This window comes from Siphateles boraxobius, unplaced genomic scaffold, assembly GCF_051911475.1.
Source record: "Siphateles boraxobius isolate OS27281-9 unplaced genomic scaffold, OSU_SipBor_1 29, whole genome shotgun sequence".
NCBI classification, from domain to species: domain Eukaryota; kingdom Metazoa; phylum Chordata; class Actinopteri; order Cypriniformes; family Leuciscidae; genus Siphateles; species Siphateles boraxobius.
Window position 1 is genome coordinate 8,925,646 of NW_027508908.1, and position 21,441 is coordinate 8,947,086.

General features: G+C 37.0%; 1 protein-coding gene across 2 annotated transcripts in view; it reads left to right on the forward strand.

The window, feature by feature from the left end:
• Positions 1-21,441, forward strand: part of ctnna2 (catenin (cadherin-associated protein), alpha 2) — a 583,061-nt gene that overhangs the window by 469,632 nt on the left and 91,988 nt on the right. For both annotated transcript variants that reach the window (XM_077246418.1, XM_077246419.1), the window contains one exon: positions 18,882-18,962. In XM_077246418.1, coding sequence (XP_077102533.1) covers positions 18,882-18,962 — 81 coding nt within the window. The remainder of the gene's footprint in view (positions 1-18,881; positions 18,963-21,441) is intronic.

Sequence of the window (21,441 nt, forward strand, 5' to 3'; positions counted from 1 at the left end):
GACAATAATTAATTATTTAATAATGCATTATTTAGTTGTCTGTTTCCAGACAACATTAAAAAGAAAAAAAGCCAAAAATTATTCATCTACAAAAAACTTTCAAACTATCTTTCCATTTCTTCTTGAATAAAAGTCTTCTCAGAAAGGCGAGTGCACATCCTTTTGAGCGTAATTAATGGAATGTGCTTGTAATGTCTAATTCCCATTTTCAGAGTCTCGACTGTAATATTCAGCTCTTCAGAAACTTTCACCCCCATATAGATTAAATATGAAAGATTCATATAGACATTTATTTTTTGTTAGTCTGCACAATTCAGAGATGTCTAAAGGAAAGAATGGTCATTTTCAAGGTTTTGGACAGAACAAAACAGAACCATGTTGTCTGCATTACAACAAGGATGTACAGTGTCAAAAGTCTCAGCTTTGTGCAAGTGATTTCAGAAGCAGACAATTCACGACTCTTTGTTTGCTTAGGTGATTATTTGCTTTTATTCCCTTTCTTTCTTTCTTCTTTATTTCAAATGTCTCTGTTATCCCTGCTTGGAACATCTAAGGTCTTAGTGTTTTAATCTTTCCCACACATAATTTTGTTTTCACTAAAAAACCAACATATTGGAAAGTATGTTTTATTTTGTCTGTGAACATTCTGTGTTTTGTAAAATATTTGTTGGCTGATCTTTAATGTTAGTAAGGCTTAATGTTCCATATTTATCCAAAGATGTTTCACCACTAGAGTTGAATCAAGACCAAAGACTCAGAACAAAACCTGTTGTCCAAGAACCAGACTTAACCCAGATTGTGTTAAAGGCTGGCATTCAGGGGTAGCATTGTTCATTGAGTTTTTGGAAATCAGAATAATGTTCTGTTTACGCAGCAATCCTCTTTCAACCTCCCTCTTTTCTGTAGTTGGAGTTTGAGCTGAGTGTTGTGCTCCATTACAGACTGCAAGCCGGTCCTGTCTGGCGTCTTAGTGGGTGTCATCTATCACTAAAGCAAGTGTGATTTACACCGTAGTGCTGACACAGGTTCATGAGACACGAGCATGAACTTACCACAGCTGCAGTGTAATGGCGCTCTCACCTTCGCTTGCCAGCGAGAGACACTAGTAAAATAACAATAAATACATTGTTTGTTTTGTGTACCTCTGTCTGTAAGCAGTTTTTTATTGAATGCCATTACAATGACAGGGCCAAATACGATGCCAATACAATCTCTTATCTTAGTCAGTCCCAAAATGGGGGTGAGAAATAAACAAACAACATTTTGTTGTTTATTAACTGCTGCACATTAGCAAAATGCACTGTGTTTTTATGGCGAGATAATTGACGAGTTTAAATCTAATGTCATACTTGTAAATTAACATTTTAATTTCACCAGTGGAGCAAAATAAATGTAAGAACATTGCATCAATGTAATATGATGATGCTAATAAATTTAATTTTAATAATTATTACTAATAATGAATGAAATGAGTACATAGTGGGAGATCCTTATAAACAAGATTTGTGCGTAATTATATGCAATATGTAATTTATACACACACTATATAAACTACCCTCCAAAATTTAGCTGTGGTCGGTAAAATTTTACATATTTTTCAAGGTTTTTTAATGAATAGAGGTTTCAGAATTACTGCATTTATGCGAAATAGAATTATTCTGTAACATTTTAAATGTATTTACAGTCCCTTTTGATCAATTTAATGCATCATTGTTGAATACAAATATGGATTTAAATAAAACAAAGTCTTACTGACCCAAAACATGGAAACATTTTATTACTTTGGTGCACTTTTTTTTTTTTTACAGTAAGTCTACTTACAGCATTCTTACCTAAGTACTGAACAAGATAAGGCAACTACATGGGTTAAGGTTAGGTGTAAGGTTAGGTTCAGGGTTAGTACCTAGTTATTACACAGTTATTGTACTTTTTATGCTTTTTGTTTTTTTCAGAGCAGTATTTATGTGTGATCTTAAGTAGGGTTGAAGAACTACAGTGAAACTGCTGACTAATGTAGTTAAGTTAGTAGCTCACTACTATTAGTCAGTTACCCCTCCAAACACTGTGAATAGCGCAGTCTGTATGCAATGTGCATTTCCTACAGTTGTTTGTGGAAGAGAAGAAAAAGAAGGAGAGGAGAAATGAAGTTAGTGAGAGGAGAAAAAAGGTGAGCCGCAAGCTGTAAACTAATAGAAGGAGCCTGTCTGATTTGTCTGATGCGGTGGTGGGAATTGATATTTCCTGCAAGCCTCGGGGGCTCGAGTGGAAATTCCTCCTCTGAGCCGCATCGTTCCCACTCCATCACCCTGATCCATAACTCAGAAGGAAAAATGAAATGAGAGAGGAAGCGTCAGGGGAGAATGAACTGATGAAATGGGATTATGTCCGTGTATTAAGAGCAGTTCCTTAAAGGGATGCAGCGGCTCCCCTTGAGTCCTGGCGTCAGAGTCTGGCCGCATTTGTGTGCGTTTAAATGCAAGGCTGCGTACGGTATCGGAGTGTTGGATCCGCCAGACATGAGAGACATGCAAATGTGAGGGTAGTGGAGCCAGAGGAGTTATGAGTGTTGTGTATGGGCATAAGAATGTGTGTAAGACAGAAATAGCAGTGGACAGATAGAGATGAACGCTGCATCTCAATTTGTACCAAGTACACAAAAGTAGTATTGTTGTTGTTGGTGGTGATGTACATAATTAATGGAATTCTCTCATCATTTACTCACCCGCCATGCCATTCCAGATGTATATTACTTTCTGTCTTCAGATGATTACAAAGATTTGTTTGAAAAATAATCCATTTCTGTGAATCCATATAATGCAAGTGTAAGGGACCTCCAATGTTGATGTTTCAAAAACTGTCAAAAATCAATGTTTTCTGAAAGTGTCTTATGAATAGATGTGTGTAGAAAAAAATAATAATATAAACTTTCTTTTAACTATGAACCGTTCCAATTATAGTAATATAATACGTAGGGTTATGAGTTCATGCTTGGCTTAAATGCCAGCTCGCTGTGTGATGTAAGCGTTTTCGAGCTGAAAAAATATAAGTTCACCATTTAAAAAAAGATGGATTATTTTTCTGAAGTCATATACATCTGGGATGACATTAGGTGAGTAAATAATGAAAGACTTTTCTTTTTTGTGGGGCGGTGAACTGTCCCTTTAACAATGACCTGTCTAGTTGTGTTCGATTATTGAACAATTTACATTTGTTGTTAAGTACTAATCTTTTGAATTAATAGACACATGTAAATAATAAATTATACTTTATACTGTGTAGTGTGCAACTGTTTCTCCAAATAAGATAAATATATACACACACTGCTGTTCAAAAGTTTGGGGGTTGTATTTTTATTTGTTTTCTCTTATGCTCACCAAGGATGCATGTATTTGATCAAAGAGTACACTAAAACAGTAATTTTGTGTAATATTTAGATTTAAAATGGCTGTTAATTTGTAATATATTATAAAAATGTAATTTAATACTGTAATGCAAATCTATTTTCAGCATAATTTCTTCAGTCTTCAGTGTCACATGGTTCTTCAGAAATCATTCTAATATGCTGATTTCTTGTTATTATCAATGTTGAAAATGGTTTTGCGGCTTTAAAAAACATAATATATGATCCTTTTTTTCTAGGATTATTTGATGAATTGAACGTTCAAAATAACTGAATTTGTTGTAAATCTAAATATTTTAGAACATTATAAAACGTGTGCCTCTTTTGCTCAATTTAATGTGTAATTTTTGTTTGTAATATTCACTTATTTAAAAAAAAAACATTTTACCCAAGCACACATATAAAGTCTATAAAAACTAATCTATCAGAAAACCATTGCAAACCAAATCTCTTGAATAGCATCAGAAATTGTAAGGATATAATCCAATAAAATATCACAAATTGTGTGCTTTGAAAATACACTGGAAAAGAGGGTAATCCAGCCATCTTTGACATAGGCCTACAGTTCAACATATGATGCGGGACTCGCTAATCCTAATCCCGCACAGTAGGACAGATAATATGGAAATTGTATTTCCGCTGGAGTATATTAAAGACAGAGAGAAAATTGTTGCCTTGTTTCCCTGAATGTGTTGCTCGTGCCACTGACCTGGTTCACCAAGCCATGTGTGCCAAAAATAGTCTCCCTTTGTTTCTGACAAATAGTTATTTTCGGGCCTTCCACCACAATCTCCAAACAGAGCAGCATTCCCAGACTACTTATTTCTCATCCCTCTTAACCTTTCTCATTCATTAGTGTAGGTCTTTGTTTCCCCATACACTAATTCTCATAGACCTCCCTCCCTCCCTTTCTCTCTCTCTCTCTCTCTCTCTCTCTCTCTCTCTCTCTCTCTCTCTCTCTCTCTCTCTCTCTCTCTCTCTCTCTCTCTCTCTCTCTCTCTCTCTCTCTCTCTCTCTCTCTCTCTCTCTCTCTCTCTCTCTCTCTCTCTCTCTCTCTCTCTCTCTCTCTCTCTCTCTCTCCTGAACACCCACTTGCCATTCAGTTCATGCTTCCTCAGACTGCATGGCTGCTATGTGCTCCACTCTGCAGCAGGAATAGACAATCAGTTTTGTGTTGGCCTAATAACTCTTCCTTCTCCACCTCCTTTTCTCCGGCCTCAGATTTCGTAGCGCGGCCCCTCCCCGCCTCCATGCATCAAGCCATGTCTATTTTTAAACGTCTGCATTACACCACATTATGATCCCCGGTAAGTGTACTGTCTTTTCAGGGGACCATCAAAAATGAACACATCTATCAACCAGTCACATTTAATTTGTTTTGCAAACTCCTCGATGCTCAGGAGACTTTAGCTCAAAAGGACAGTTGTAAATGTATTTTCCAGGTACGCTGTCCTCTTGTATTTTTTTTTTTGTACAGTCAAAGCAGATTGATGCTATTGTTGATTTGATGTATTACGAAAGTTTGAATCTATTTCTGGTTTAGCGCTAGTCTAGTAAACATTATTTACTGGACAGATGCTGAATCTACTGCGTAAAATGTTAAATACAAAGTTTATTTGATTTTTATTTAGTCATATTTTGTATGCAATCGCAAACCAAACAAGCCAAGATTAACTTTATTTTTACTTTACTTACAAAGAACAACATACTGTAATTAGTTTGAAAATATTTTCAAGTTACTATTCTATAAAAATAACTGTCCCCCTCTCTTCCCTGTTATTTTATTTTTCTGTCCCATCTCCATTACACACTACCATTCAAACGTCTGCTCACTATAGCAGCATTTATTTGATAAAAAATACAGTAAAAGTAAAAATACAATACAATTTTGAAATATTATTAAATTTAAAATAACTTTTTAATAAAAAATGTATTTATTTCTGCAGTCTTCAGTATATCATGATCCTCGGTGACAGTTGTGCTTTTTGATATTTATTTGTGGAAACCATTATACTTTTTTTAGGATTATACTATAAAGTTCAAATGAACAGCATGTATTTGAAAAAAATATATATTTTCCCATTATAAATATATTTACAGTCACTTATGATCAATTCATTGTATCCTTGTTGAAAAAAAAAAAATACTTTTGTGTACAACCAGTAGTGCATCTGTCAGGGAAAATCGAAATTTAAAAGAAAAAAAAAACTTAATCTACAAGATTTAAAATCACTTTACAAAGATTTTTCCAAAGTCTGTAATGTTCTGTAAATCAGCATATAGCGATTGACATTTGCCCATCATGTAGTGATTTCAGATGTAGCCGAGAGGTTTACTGTGATGGTGGGAAGTATTCATGGTGCGATCTGTCTTACAAACCCACACACACACTCTGCACAGTTGTCCCTTACCCACTCACACTCATCAAGTCAGAGCTAAGGTATAATTACACCTAAATACCCTTTTTAAAATCATCTTTTCATCGCAGGACTTCAACTCATGCACTGGAAGACTCGCTCTTATGAAATCAGTGGTTGCGTCTGATAAAACACACAAGAGAATGAAGGTGCTGTTGTGCTTTGCCTCCTCAAACAGCCGCTCTCTGACAGTTATGCTTTTAGCAGAAGGGTGAAACTTTCATCACCTCCCTCAATTCTGCCCTCAATCTTGAAAACACAGTTTTCTTACTATTTTGCACCTCACGGCAATGCTTAACACAGCCCTATGAATTACAGCTCTGCAGATGAACGGATCTTAATTATGATTTGACTTCCCATTATGTAGAGTAAACTTAACATCTCTCTCTCTCTCTCTCTCTCTCTCTCTCTCTCTCTCTCTCTCTCTCTCTCTCTCTCTCTCTCTCTCTCTCTCTCTCTCTCTCTCTCTCTCTCTCTCTCTCTATCTATCTCTCTCTCGTGTTCGAGTGGATGCTAACACGTCATGCTAACACAGAGCTGGCCTTTGTTAATCTTCGGAACAAAAAAAGAAAAAACACTAGAGCTTTCTGATCCCCAATATAGAGCAACGTCATTGCAACTTTCAAGTCCCAGAAAGGTAGTAAAGACCACCATTCGCATAGGATATCTGACACTGAAGATAAGGAATTATTGAATAAAATCATTATTCATTATTCATAATTATTATTTTTGGAGTTGGTTTTGTGCACAAAAAATATTCTCGTCGCTTCATAAAATTAAGTTTGAACCACTGTCACATTGACTATTTTAAAAATGTCTTTACTAGCTTTATGGACCTTGAAAGTTGCAATTACGTTGCTGTTTTTGGAGGGATCAGAAAGCTCTAGAATTTCATCAAAAGTATCTTCATTTTTTGTTCCAAAGATGAACAAAGGTCATACGGGTTTATAACGACACAAGGGTTAGTAATTACTGACAGAATTTCCATTTTTGGGTGAACCCTTTAAGCAGACAGTCTACTAATACTCTAACGAGAGTTAGTTGACATGTAGTTACTTAGTTACTTAGTAAAATGTCTAAAGTGGGCCATCGAAATGAATAAAGTGCTACCCTCATTGAACTACATTTCATATTTAATATTTAATATATATAATATATATATATATATATATATATATATATATATATATATATATATATATATATATATATATTAAGGGTGTCACGATTTCGATTTTAAATCGAAATCGATCGAAATTAATTCACAATCTCAAAAATCGAAATAAAAAATGGAATCGTCGATGCTGCCACGCCCCCATGTTGCGCCCGTGATGGAAAGTTCGGATCGTTTTACTGACTCCATTGTTCAGTCTCGTTCATCAAAATTAACTAATCTTTTTTCTAGTCATTTCAGGGGCTTTAAATGTTATACTTTTAACAGGCAAATTCCCCGAACACATCCACCTACGCAATCTTGATCATATTCTGAATTAAGAAATCATTATAATGCAGTCAAAAATAATTTACAGGGAACATTAATAATTAATTGACCTTCCGAGTCTTTTGTTCATTTGTCGCATGACAGAGGCAATGAACGGATCGTTCATGAACGACTCATCACGGCGCGGGGAAAAATACACACGTGTTGAAAGGCTGTGATTCCTCTGACTTAGATTCTATGCCCGAGCCCGAACTTGGCCCGACCCGGGCCGATAATTCCCGTCACTATCCTCGGGCCGGGCTCTTGATCTATACACGTGCACTCCCAACGCAATAGAGTGCGGCGCGGGACTAGATTTGATGGCCGAGTGCGAGCGCGGGCGGTAATGCACTCACTCTGTGTGTGCGGGAGAATAAAAAGATTTGCAGACTCCCGCAAACTAGAAATATCTATGAATAAAACATAACTAATACATTTTTTATTTATCTGTTGCAGAAAAGCAACAAGAACAACTAAAACAAAATGGAAACGATTTACAGGCCAGAGATTCTATTTATAACATGTTTGCAGCGTTGAGCGATTTAGCCAATCACAGACATATGTGTTGATTTCTTGAACACAATGGCCAATCAGAAGCATTTAAGATAGACTCTCCTCACCGATCAAAACAGTCTTTTTGTTCAGTGCTGAATTCTGTAAGCTGGCAAATCCTCTAATTATAACAAACAAAGTGTAGGCTATATATTATGAAAGATTCATTGTGCAGTCAGCTTCACTGATAATAACAGAGATGTGTGAGATTGCGATTAACTTATGTCAGCTTTTTAGGAGCAACAGCAACCTGTGCTTAAAAAAAAAAAAAAAGTAAAAATCGAGAATCGAATCGAACCGTGACCTTAGAATCGAAAATGTAATCGAATCGAGTATTTGGAGAATCGTGACACCCCTAATATATATATATATATATATATATATATATATATATATATATATATATATATGTGTGTGTGTATATTACACTTTAATTACACATATAGAAGGCTCTAAAGCTGCTATGGACTAAAAGCTAAACTGTGATTTGATTCCATGAGTTAAGGTTCAGATGTCAGCTGCAGAGCTCATTCTTGGCCACCAGTAGCCTAGAGAGTGTGATTGAACTGTTCTCTGTAATAAGATACCATAGTAGAATGCTACAGGCTTGCGTGTCAGTGTGCTCATGAGCATTTGCTTTCCATCGGGTGCACACTGCTCCTGTCTAATTAACATTTGGCCCAAGGGCTATGTGTTTGTTGATCTTAACATGTAGCTGCATTTTCAAATTAAAAGTATGCAAAGATGATATGTGTAACGAGGTTGGTTGTTATGGGAAGGAGGAGGCGGGAACCGGCATTTAAAAAAACATTAATTAACATTTTTAATAATAAAATAAAACAAAAACTAAAGGATCCGCAAGCAGCCCCTCGTGGACGACTGCTGGCTACATAAAACAGAAATAAAGCACAACATAAAATCAGGCCTGTTCCTCTCTCGATCTTCTCCTTTTATGCTTCCACTCCTCCTTGAGAGATGCGAGACCGGTGCGTCTCACAGGTGATGTTCATTATCACTCAAGCCAGCGGCCTCTCGGCGTTCTCTCACGTCCCTCGGCCTCGTCCTGCTCGCCACAATATAGTTGATAAAATCAACACTCTGTTTACTTTGTCAGATTGAATTAATACTACACTGTGAGTTATGTAGTTATGCATCCACTTCACGTATTTGAAAGAAGCGGATGGCTTTACTTGGGACCCAGATAAACCTTCCCTCCTAGTGATAGGTAAATGACACATTAGCATTTGGCTCTGAAAGCAATAGGGGGTTGAGTAACGATGCTGCAGCATCTTGGGCTGGGCTCTGCAGACGTAAGCAGCCTCCACCTAACACTCTCTTTTGGCACCAGATCAAAGTGAACAGAAATTTGAATCTGCAATTCAATCTTCAAATGTAAGTTTAAACAAATCAAATAAAAGAGATGGTTCAGCCAGAAATGAAAATCATGTCATCATGTACTCACCCTGGTGTTGTTTCTATGCTTTATGACTTCTGCAGAATCAATAAAGGACATATTTTGAAGAATGTTTTAACTGTTTGTCCAGACTCTGAAAGTCAAAGGGATCCAAAACAACATTGGACTGCTTTGACTTCATTGTATGTACAAAATTGATCGATCAATCAATCAATCTACAAATAAACCAATCACTCAACTCAATCAATAAATCAACCAATCATTAGTTTAGTTAATTTAGAATTTAAGTTAAAAATAAAATAACACACCTTATCCTCTCATACATTGACACATAAACGGTTAACTTTCCATCTATACTGCATATACAAGACATATATTCTCAATTAACATACACCTGATAAAGTCACATGGTTGAGTAGCTGATCAGTCGTAATTTATGTAATAAATGCAACTGATGGTGGCATGAGAACTAAAAAAAATAAGTTGGAAGAGGTCCAGTTGGCTGTTCCTCTGCTATGCTTATAGTATATCTGCCGTCTTCCCAAGGTATCATGTATTTCACAGGAGTCCAACTGTGATTTGTGTACCTGAAAGGTGTGAATTGCACTTCACTATGGGATGCCTTGGGAATGTGAGAGTTAGATTGGACCCAAGCTTGTTTGCTCTTTCCTTTAAATTTTGAAAAGGAGAACTTTGAGAACTTATTTAAATTCATCTGTCTAAATTCAATATGAAAATCTTTATATGCTTATATTTTCCATTTCTGAATACAAGCTACCTTATTTTTCAACTATTAGAAATGTATAAAACTGAATAATTTAGATATATTTTTTGGAGTTGCCGGCATACACCAATAATTCAATATATTTAAATATCAAAGATTCAGAGTGAAAATATTCAGTAATATGAAATTGCATTTTATGTCAAGCATCATGCCTTTGATGGCTTTTGAAAGGCAGTTTCTGTTGACTCTGGTCTGATGCCGTTGCCTCAATTTCCTCCCCATCTCATTCTCCAAAGTAAATACAGTGTACGATGCATGTATAGAGTGAATGTCTGCACACAAACCAATTCCAAATATGTGCAGTGGCGTCCAAAATTTTGAGACCACAAGTGAAAACATATTTGAGACAGGCCAATTACTGTACATCTTCATTCTGTCTGCCTGTCCTCATCTAGTAAAATGTTTGAGAGTCACGTGAAAAGTATGTATAAGTTCACGGTGAGCATTCTGTGAGCCAGCATGCCCATCAAGTTTGACTTTGACTCTATGCATCTCCTGCTGTGTTGCAAGATGTCGATTACTTGTTCATGGCCGTGATGTGTTTCAGTGTATAAGGTGTTTATATATCTGGTTTGCTGTGAACAAATGGCTACTTGAGCCTTGATAAAACACACAAAGGCAAAAAGGAAAAACTGCTTTAGTGTTTGATATTGACTGTATCAGTTTATTTCCATCAAGTAGGGGTCACTTTGTATTCTTCATATCTGTCCATTGTTCCTCATTGTTCTCAGTTTCCCAGGAGATCATTGTAATATGGTGTGCAATACTATTTAAATTGCCATTTAAGTGGTGTGGGGTTAATAGCTGCATTCAGTGTGGAAAATGGTCTTTAAAGCATTCTTCTGGGGCATGCTTGTGTCCTACTCTTAATCGAAGCAATTTCTCCCCTTGATGTGAAATAATGCTGTTTATAACTTGACTGACAAACACATAAGGAGTGACAAAACGTGTTACCTCTAATGTCCAAACAGGGAGCAAGAAGGCAAATCAACAACAAATCAACAGTTCTGTGTTGAGGAGAAATGCATTTGTATCCATTACATCATGCAATACATGCTTTCAATTATGAATTGAATGGTTACAAAAAGCAAAATTCAAGCATTTCAGTGGTCTCAGATGTACAGACCCCATATATTGTGCTAGATTATGTTTGTCCAGTAAATTTTAATTATCAAATCTAAAAAAGAAAAATATAATTTCATGTGACGAAATTATTATTATTATTGTTGTTAAACCATTGCATGCATAAACACTTTATGTTAACTCTGTCCCTGCCATTGACGGAATATTCCGTCATTTCTGAGACAACATTTCCCCGCCATTGACAGACATTTTTGGTTGGTGGAGCTATTACTTATCTTCTGAATGAGTAAAGAATAACAATCTGATTTGGAGCGGTTTTGTCTGTCATTATCTGTGTTAACCAATAAATAACAATAACATTGACTACGTTTACATGCAGCCAATATTTGGGTTATGGTCGGGTTAAGGTCACTATTCGGGTTCCTGAAACATTAGGAATAACCCGTTTACATGCGTGAGCAGAGAGAGTTACTCCTGTATACATGGAATTGCAATATCCTGATTTTGACGCGCGGTTAGCGTCTGGACGTACGGACAACCTTAAGACGCAATATGCGTCATTTCCGATTCTTCTTCCTGTATGCAGAGACAACAACAACAGCAGCAGCAGCACGCGGATAATGAATAGTTCGGGGCAGATAGTGATCGCCTTTGTTTGTGCTTTGGTGCTGGTACTGACCTCGCTCCAAAAGTATGTTGTGCTGCATCTCGCCATGTTTACTTCCGGTACACTTCACGCGGGTTTTTGTATGTGCCGAGAAGTTCCTCTACTCAAAAGACCAAGATTCCTTGCGAATAGAACATGCGCAGAACACAAATATTATGGGGATATGCCGATACGCGTTTATATGACAAAAATTTGTGTTAGAAAAGGGGTACCCCAGGTATCATATCCGGGTTTTTAAAATCCGGGATATGAGCATATTCGGGTTTTTGCCGGTGTTTACATGGCCGTGCGTGACCGGGTTATGCTAATATCCCGGTTTTGAATGGGTTGTTGGCTGGATGTAAACGGTCATTGAAGTTTGTAACCTTCAGACACGTCTTATCATTTAATAGTATTACAGCTTAATTAAAGCCAATGTTTTTATTGCTTTTTGACACCATGATATATTATCTCCAGATGCTGGTGCAATATATTTACCCTCACAGCTGCAAATGTACCGAAGTGGAGCTGAAAACTTTATTTGGAGTTGCTTGTGTACATCTCAAACTCTGACAGGAAGCAGAGGAGAGCGAATTATAGTTTGGTGAAAAGTCTGAAACAATTCTGAAACTCACTGTTTAGTTCTCATGTGTTTTTCCTTTTTACCTGTCCATGTCATCATTTCCATGAGAATCATACAGAGCCTTCAAAGAGGGGAAATCTGTTGAGTTGCCTCTGGGTACTTCTGTTTCCTTCTGATTTCAGCTGAAAGACGCAAATTCAATAGTATTCTGTAACAATTTTGTTGTGGCCTTACCATGGTTGGTTAAGAATTGGCTTCTTTTTAAGTGAACCGTCCAAACCCTACACAATGTTTAATTAAAATTTGAATTAGACTTACTGAGTTAGAACACTTATAATTAGAAATTAAACAATACGTTTTGTTATATATGTGACCAGTCACGGAAACTAGGGACACAAGTCGGTTCTGGGGCATTTTGAGTTATTCATAGATTCTGAGAGTGTAATATCCAAGCTTTCCAACGATGTGTAACATGTGGAAATCTGATAATATTTGGAGAAGTTGTGGCCATTTTAAAGTAGGCACTTAAAAAAGCTCAAAGAGGAGAAAACGAGCTAAAGATTGTGCAGTTCTCACCTGTCTCTGCTGCTGGGGGTGACAATAGGGCTCATTTACATCTCATTTAGATAAGCCATACCCCCTGTAAAGCTCCTCCATGTGCTTTACAGCTTTTTTTACACTTCGAATGAGTGCACTTCTGCCGCACTAGGCGAAAAACAATTGTGCTGCCCCTCTATTTGCAACGTACCAGCAACAACACACAAAGACCAATAATGCCATATAGCCTGCATATAACGCGAAACCAGCAACAACACATAAAGACCAATATGCCATATACATATAACGCAAAACCAGCAACAACACACAAAGACCAATATGCCATATAGCCTGCATATAACGCAAAACCAGCAACAACACACAAAGGCCAATATGCCATATACATACAGTATAACGCAAAACCAGCAACAACACACAAAGACCAATATGCCATATACATATAACGCAAAACCAACAACAACAAACAAAGACCAATAAGCCATAGGCCTACATATAGCGCAAATAGTACGCAACGCTCGTGTGCCCAAAATGTCAACAATATTAAAGTTTATGTAGGAGGCAAATGCCTGCTGGCATTTTTCTTTAAGCAGTCATTTCTGCAATTTTCCAAATAATCACATTTCACCTCCTCAAATTACTGTTGCAAATCTCTTTACACCACTTTCTTATGTGCGTATACACACACAAATGAAATGTCCGCAAGCACATTATATCATCAGCAGGTTCAGCATCTTAAATAACGACTAAAGAGCAAATGAAGCTTAACTTACATTTCAGAAACACGCACGGCAGGCCTTCATCGCAGCAGCAAAGGTCTTAACTGCATCCTCTATTTCGATTCTCCGTCACATATGAAACAGCCAGCCACCGCTGTCAGCGAGCCGAGCCGCCGTATTGAAGCACTGAGGGCGAGCGCGCTGCGCCCATACCTCCGGTTCAGTTTCCCGAGCCCACGAAGTGCGGCGAAAACATTTTCGGTGTAACTGCCAGACGGTTCATCTCGTCTGCGACAATCTTTGCGGCATCCATCTTCATTGAATTTTGATATCAGAGAGAGCTGGCCAGAGCACAGCATAATAAGTAGCCATGTGGTTGACTTGGAGGGCGGGGGCAAAAGCGCCGGGTTATTCAGTATGGAAATACACACAGACAATGACACGCCACGCCCCTACTGCATGCTAGAATCTCCGAAAACAAGCCGATTTCAACCTCAAAATGTAAGCTTTTAAATATACCAATACTGCTATCTCAAACATGGAGAGGCTTCTTCGTGATTTCAATTAACAGATTCTCCAAAAAATTGAAAATCACCAATTTTGAAAAAAAACTCTTCTTTCTCATTTTGCTCGAAAGTTGTGCTGCCGACTTGTGTCCCTGGTTTCTGTGACGGGTCACATATGTATTCGCATTAATTCCCTCATATTTAGTATACATTTTGGAAAACACCTTAGTATTACTACATGTACTTACTATAGTAGTAACAGTAAATTACGCATAATTACAACTAGCCCTACACCAAACCCTAACTCTATAGTAAGCACATGTAGGTAATATTACTCAGTACTTATTTGAGTAAGTACCATGTAACTCGTCATCTTAAAATAAAGTATATCCTAAAAAAAAATCTGTTCTTTTTTTGGTAACACTTTATTTCAAAAGTCCACTTTAGACATTCTACTAACTATAAGTAACTTTCCAACTACATGTCAACTACCAGTCATTAGAGTATTAGCATACTGTCTTCTTAATATTTGCTAATACTATTTTCATAGCCCCTCAACAGACCTTCTACTAACTATAAGTAACTTTGAAACTACATGTCAACTTATTCTACTGAACCTAACCCTAACCTAACAGTGAGTCTACTAATACTCTGAGAGTTAGTTGACATGTAGTTGCAGAGTTGCTTACAGTTAGTAGAATATCTAAAGTAAACTTAAGAAATAAGGTGTAACCCCTTTTTCCTCATTTTTTTTTTTTAATTATTCGTACGTACCACAATTTTTTTCTTTTTCAGGCTTGTTTGCTACAGAATTCATGCTTTAGGAGAACATTATCTTGTAACTACGCAACAACTGCCATTTTCCTGACTATGAATGGTGCACCATCTGTTGCAAAGCCAGTCAACTTTATTTCTTCTAACAATCCTGAAGGCCGTCTTTGTGACACACCGTTGTGTTAGAGTCAAATACAGATGATTGCCTTGTCATTGTGCACTAGTAGAACAAAGGGAATTGTCTTTAGATAGCGTCTTGTTTTGTTAGGTTTGCTGATTCTGAATTCCATGAAGATTTTCTTGCCTCTTCATCCAGTTTAAGAATATTGATTGAACTAGCCAATCTAACATGAGCCAGCTTGCACTGCCTGTGTATTAATAACAACTAGGCGGAACTGGAGGACGGTTGCTTGGCAACGTGGTCATTAATTTTGAGCATTCTCATAACACTCAGGCTGAATACAACTGTTTCTGCTGTTTCAACTGTTGCCTCTGATTTGCAATTCTCTGGTTAGATGCCTCGCTTTTAGTCAGCATTGATGAAAGATTCCATTTAAGTATACAATGATGGAAAAGGTAATTCATTAAATTAATATATCCCCATTTTTGAATCAGATATCCATGTTGAAACTTTTGTTGAATTAGCTGTCTTTCAATCTCACCCCCTTTCTTCCAATTTCAAAGAACTTTATTGGCATGATTGTTTCACATTCAGTATTGTCACGGAATGAAAATAAAAATAAATAAGGAGGAAAATAAAATAAAGAGGACATAAAAAAAGTATAATACATAATGCCAAATAAATAAAAACAAAGTGTCATGATTGAATGAATGAATGAATATATTTCATGAATGAATGAATGAATGAATATATTTTCTCACCTAATTTAGCTCAAAGCATTGGCTGGTTTGTAAAGGTATCCACTTCTTCTTTGTTTCTCTCTCCAATAGATGAATGAGTTCCCTCGTTTGAAACTGATGTTTGTTGGATGTTTGTTAACTGATTTAGGGCTCTTCTCTTAGGGTTTAAGAGCTTTATGCTGTAATGTGTTAGGAAAGCTTGATTTCAGTTTGTCCAGAGCTGTCTTACTCTCTAGCTTGTCTTACTCTAGCTTGTCTAGCTCTCTCTCTCTCTCTCTCTCTCTCTCTCTCTCTCTCTCTCTCTCTCTCTCTCTCTCTCTCTCTCTCTCTCTCTCTCTCTCTCTCTCTCTCTCTCTCTCTCTCTCTCTCTCTCTCTCTCTCTCTCTCTACTGAAAGGTAGAGTGGGATTGGTGCTTGGCCCCCTAATTGCGCTCCATGGTGCAAAAAAAATTATAAAAAAATAATAATTATATGCATTTGAAATGGCAGCACCGGTAAAGGTTATGATGGCTTCAGAATTCAGAATTCATACTCAGGGTCATCTCTCGAATGAAAGCAGAATGCCTAATTAACAGTATGTTTTGAATATCAATTCACGCCAGGCAAAAAAAAAAAAAAAAAAAAAAACTTTGCACTTGGATCATTATGTATTTAAAATAATGTCCATTCAGGCTGAGTCTGTTCACCATTATAAAAAAATCAAATGTTATGTCGTTTTCTGCTTGCTTAATCTAAGTTGTCTTGGTTTGGGTTTTTCTATGTGATGGTTATTTAAACATTATTTAACATTATTTAAGTTACACATTAGTTGAATTTTATGTATGACCTTTAGGCTAATTTTATGTATGTATTTATTTATGTATTTATGTATTTATGTATGTATGCATGTATGTATGTATGTATGTATGTATGTATGTATGTATGTATGTATTTGTTTATTTGTTTGTTTGTTTGTTTGTTTGTTTGTTTATTTATTTATTTATCATCCATCCAGCCATCCATAGTTGCATTTTTATAAATAAAAAAAAGCACCACAGGAAAGAGTACGATTCTGAGTGATTATTTTCTTTATTTTGGGGCACTTTTCTTAATAAAGCAATTAGATCCCAAATAGCATATGAAATGCCCCTGCATTGCACCATCATCTTGTCCTCTCATACACTTTTGTACACCATTGTATCATTTTCTAGCAAATTCTTGCAGGCATTTAGCTGTTTCAGTCCTGCTGTCCATATTTAATAGGATACTGTTTGTGTTTGTACGGAGCCACAGCCTGCAGTCTTGCTGCTGAGAGAGAGAGAGAGAGAGAGAGAGAGAGAGAGAGAGAGAGAGAGAGAGAGAGAGAGAGAGAGAGAGAGAGAGAGAGAGAGAGAGAGAGAGAGAGAGAGAGATGGGACGTGTGTTGTCATCAACGGTGAGAGTTTCCTCTGACACTGACATACAGGAGCCAGCTGTGAGCTGTCGGGCAGATCGGGCCTAGGGGAGGCGGCCGCCACCGCTGCAAAATCTTTAATTACTCACTAACAAGAGGAACAGTCCTCGTTTCAACCCGAGCACATTTCACCCGCTCACTCTTGACAGGGGAAAGAGAATCCTTTTTTGAGGACAACAGCCACTGGAACAATCAGACAGGAAGCAAACAGGGGCATTCAGAATATATGGTGCATGACACACCTAAACTAGTTACGCGTAGCCAGACTTTTCCCTCACAGCATCAAGTCTAGTCCACATCACAGCTTATTCTGGCTAATAACTGCCCATTTAGTCAGAATGAGATAGTCTGACGAACATATAAAGTGACCTTTTGTGTGGCCACTGGGGGCGGGGTTAATTTAAAAACGGACTATAGCACAACAGTTGTACATAAAACAAATAAAAATCCAGGGATTGTCTATACACCTTGTGATTATTGACCACCCAAACAAAGTCGTATGGTTTATTTCCCAGACCTTACTCAAAAACAGAGGAAATATGCAGCTCTGCTTGTTTACTTGCTACTAAGTGCCTCAAATATTTTTTTTTCAACAATTTGTTCCCACTAACCTGAAAAAGTTTGGCAAATTCACTTATTTACTCTTTCTCTAAAGTGATTATTGAATCAACATGGTACATTCTAAAGTTTCAGGCAGATTTATAAAGAATTGATAGAGAAATCTTTGTGCCTTTATTTCAGGAAGTTGTGTAGAGCCAGCCAATCAGATTAGTCAGTGAATGTAGTTTCTGGGCAGTTTAGAACTGTCTTTTTTCCCCTTGGCTCCCTCTCTAAGTCAAAGCTTGACTGCATGTCATAAGCATATTGTATCACACATCGAGTGTGTCATCTGGGGAGTTTAGTGTTGTTAAGCACCTGTGAATTGATGATTCAGAAAGCATGACTCTGGTCAAATTTGTTCATTTCCCCTCTGCAGTTAAACTGTCAAAAGATTGAATGAGAGGGTTGGAGAGACAAAAATGCTATTGATTAATACTATGAATATAATAGAGAATTGTAGACACTCAACTCTGTAATCCTCCGAGCTGGAGTTAGTTTTATGTTAAGCTTCAATTCATAGAGTATTGACGAAAGAACATGCAAGTTGTGCTGCATTCAGAGTTGGTTGCAATTTTCAAATGGCTCCAGGCTATAGTGTCCTCTCGGCTTCATCAGATGGAGTTCTCTGCACCCCACAATGTGTCTTTTATATTGCTATAAAGGTTTAATCCCTGTCGTTTTAGGACTAGCCTGTGGCCAGCCATTTTTGTCGAGGAGAAATGTAGCACTTAGGATTCTTTCATGTCAGTCTGTCTGCAAAATCTGCTACTGTGCTCAGTCTTTTTTATCGTTGGTCGTGTCTACACTCTATTGTTACTTTATGAGGCACTTGCTTTATTTCATCCCTGCTGTGTCTACATTTAGAGCCACTTACGGGGCTCAAGGGGTTTCTAAAAACCTTCACCAAAACCCTACTTAAGGCAGACAACACTATTTTTAATTTAACACTTATAATCTCTCTTGATTTGTTTGTTACTCTTTCATTTGCTTCTGGTGTGAGGTAGTTGGATATGAAAAGGCAATATATTACACAAGTAACACTATGTTTCTCAACCTTTCTGCCCTTTTATTGCAGACTGGAAGAAAAGAAAAAGGAGACCTGCTGAATTCGGCTATTGACAAGATGACCAAGAAGACCCGTGATCTTCGCAGACAGGTTAGTCAGTCTTCAGACTGCTGTCTTCCTAGAAATAGGAACATAAAAGACTATGACCATTTCACTGAGGGGAAGAGAATCAAAGGTTTACAGCAGTGGTTCTCACTTTCTTGTTTTTGTTTGACTTGTTTTGTTTTCTATTCATGTCCCCTTTAAAATGCTATCTATCTATCTATCTATCTATCTATCTATCTATCTATCTATCTATCTATCTATCTATCTATCTATCTATCTATCTATCTTTCTATCTATCTATGATATATTTTACTTCATGCTATTTCATGTCATATTCTTTTTCACAGATTTTTTTTTTTACATTGTTTTGGGGAACACCAAATGAGATAAATAAGAGATGAGAGGATGGTGGTTGCAACCGTCAAGCTCCAAAAAGCACATAAAGGTATCATAAAAGTTGTATATGACTTGTGCACTATATTGTAAGTCTGCTGAGGCCATATGATAATTCTAAAGTGTGAGGAACAGAACGACATTTAGTCATTTTTCACTGAAGATCTTCCGCTTTGCTGTCTCTTTACAATTGCCACACTTTGAGAACTGCTGGTTCACTCTATCGTGTTTCATAAAGGTTCATGCATCAGCTATTAATATTTGCTTAAGGAAACATAAATGTTTCCTTTGAGCTTGCAGATTGCTTTAAACCTGTAAATACAAACAGACAAACAAAATTGTAAAAAAAAACGATATCGTAATGCACAGCACTAGCTATGAGTTCAAGAGGAAAAGTCTTTTGAGAACGGTTTAGACTTAAATAACACTTCCTCATGTTTCTAAACATCTGACTGTCGTGCGTAAGAGCATCAAACTGCAGTATGTCTCTAACTCAAGAAGCTGAGGTCAACACTTTTGACTTCAGCAATCAGCAGAGCTTAAAAGCTCTTTTGATCCATTTTCTCTCTATCACCATGACAATGGAAGACAGTGTTGAATCTAAACCAAAAACACAGTCTAGAAATACAACTTCAAGGTGTTAGACAGAGGAGCATTCCCATCAGACTGAAATGCAATTATCAGTCAAGTAGTTTTTGCTGTGAACTTAATAGAGAATGAACATTACATTATGCTATTATATGATAATATTGCATGACATTTGCATCAAGAAAATTAAGTATTGTGTCAGCTCATCAGTGTAAAGAAGAAGGCTAGATAAAGTTATTTCACTGATTAAGAGAAACATAGGTGCTCCTGTCAGCTTAGTTAGGGGAAGATTTTTGATAAATGGCTTCACAAATTTCACTCTGTTCCTCACACAAAGTTGTTGTATGTCTTTTGAAGACTTGACATACTTTTATGATACATTTATGGTGCTTTTTGTCAGTCTGAAGTTTAATAGCACCCACCCAATTTACTACTTTTTATGGAAAACAGCAGGTAGGATATTGTTTATCCACACACACACACACACACACTCACAAATCATCTTTTGTGTTCGACGGAAGAAGAAAAGTTGTTTTCTATGTTTGAAATGGCATTAAAGTGACAGAATTTTCATTGTGGGTGAACTGTTCCTTTCATAAATTCACCAAATAACACATTCCGGTAAGGAAAAATTGGCCCAACACTCTAAACATCAAAATGTCAGCTGTCAGAGAGCACACAATCACCATAGTCACCCTCTCATTTTTGAGACTTCACCATATTCTCTACGAGATTGTATTATTTAATTTTTTTTCAGTTTTCTGAGATTGTTGTGTTTGAACTTTCCAAACTTGTTTTGTATTCTGAGAAAATAACATTGTTGCACAATTCTATTATAGTAGATGTTTTACCACTGTCTGTATTTTTTATTGGGCTCTTACAAGCTTTGAATCGACTTATATTTTTCTCTGTCTGCTGTCTTTGAGACATTGTTGTGTGGTTTTATTGGCCAATCACAATATCATTTACCTGTCATGTATTTTGTCCCCCTTCATGCTTTCTCCCTGGTGCATTTTCTATGTTTTGTTTATGCATATTTTAACATGGTAACTGTGTTCGGATCTACACCAAAACAACTGGACCAAGATTGTCTGAAAGAGGTGTCTTGACCAGATTGAAAACGCACTGAAGCCATTTGGTTGTGGTGAAAAAGATATCCGACCCAACGAACCAATCATCAGAATTCATAATGGGAAATGTGGTGCAAAAAAAGCAGCAGTGTCTGAATATATAGGTGATGCATATTAGGTTACCCAGTTGAAAGCCAAAGAATGCCTCTCCATCTTAAACTGTTGCCTTGTGAAAGAAAATGCAACATTGTAACAATTTAACCCCGTTTCGGAACAAAACATACAATCTACAGGTTTGAAAATGCCCTTAGTCACAAGACTTTCTCAACTGATTGGCTCTGTGCGGCCACTCTTTCGGGTGGTCCAGGATGAATATTAATGCTAACAGATAGCTTTCTCCAGGTATTATATACCTCTTTGACATGCCCCCTCTGAGAGAAGACCCTCTTCACCCCACATCACAGTAAATCCAC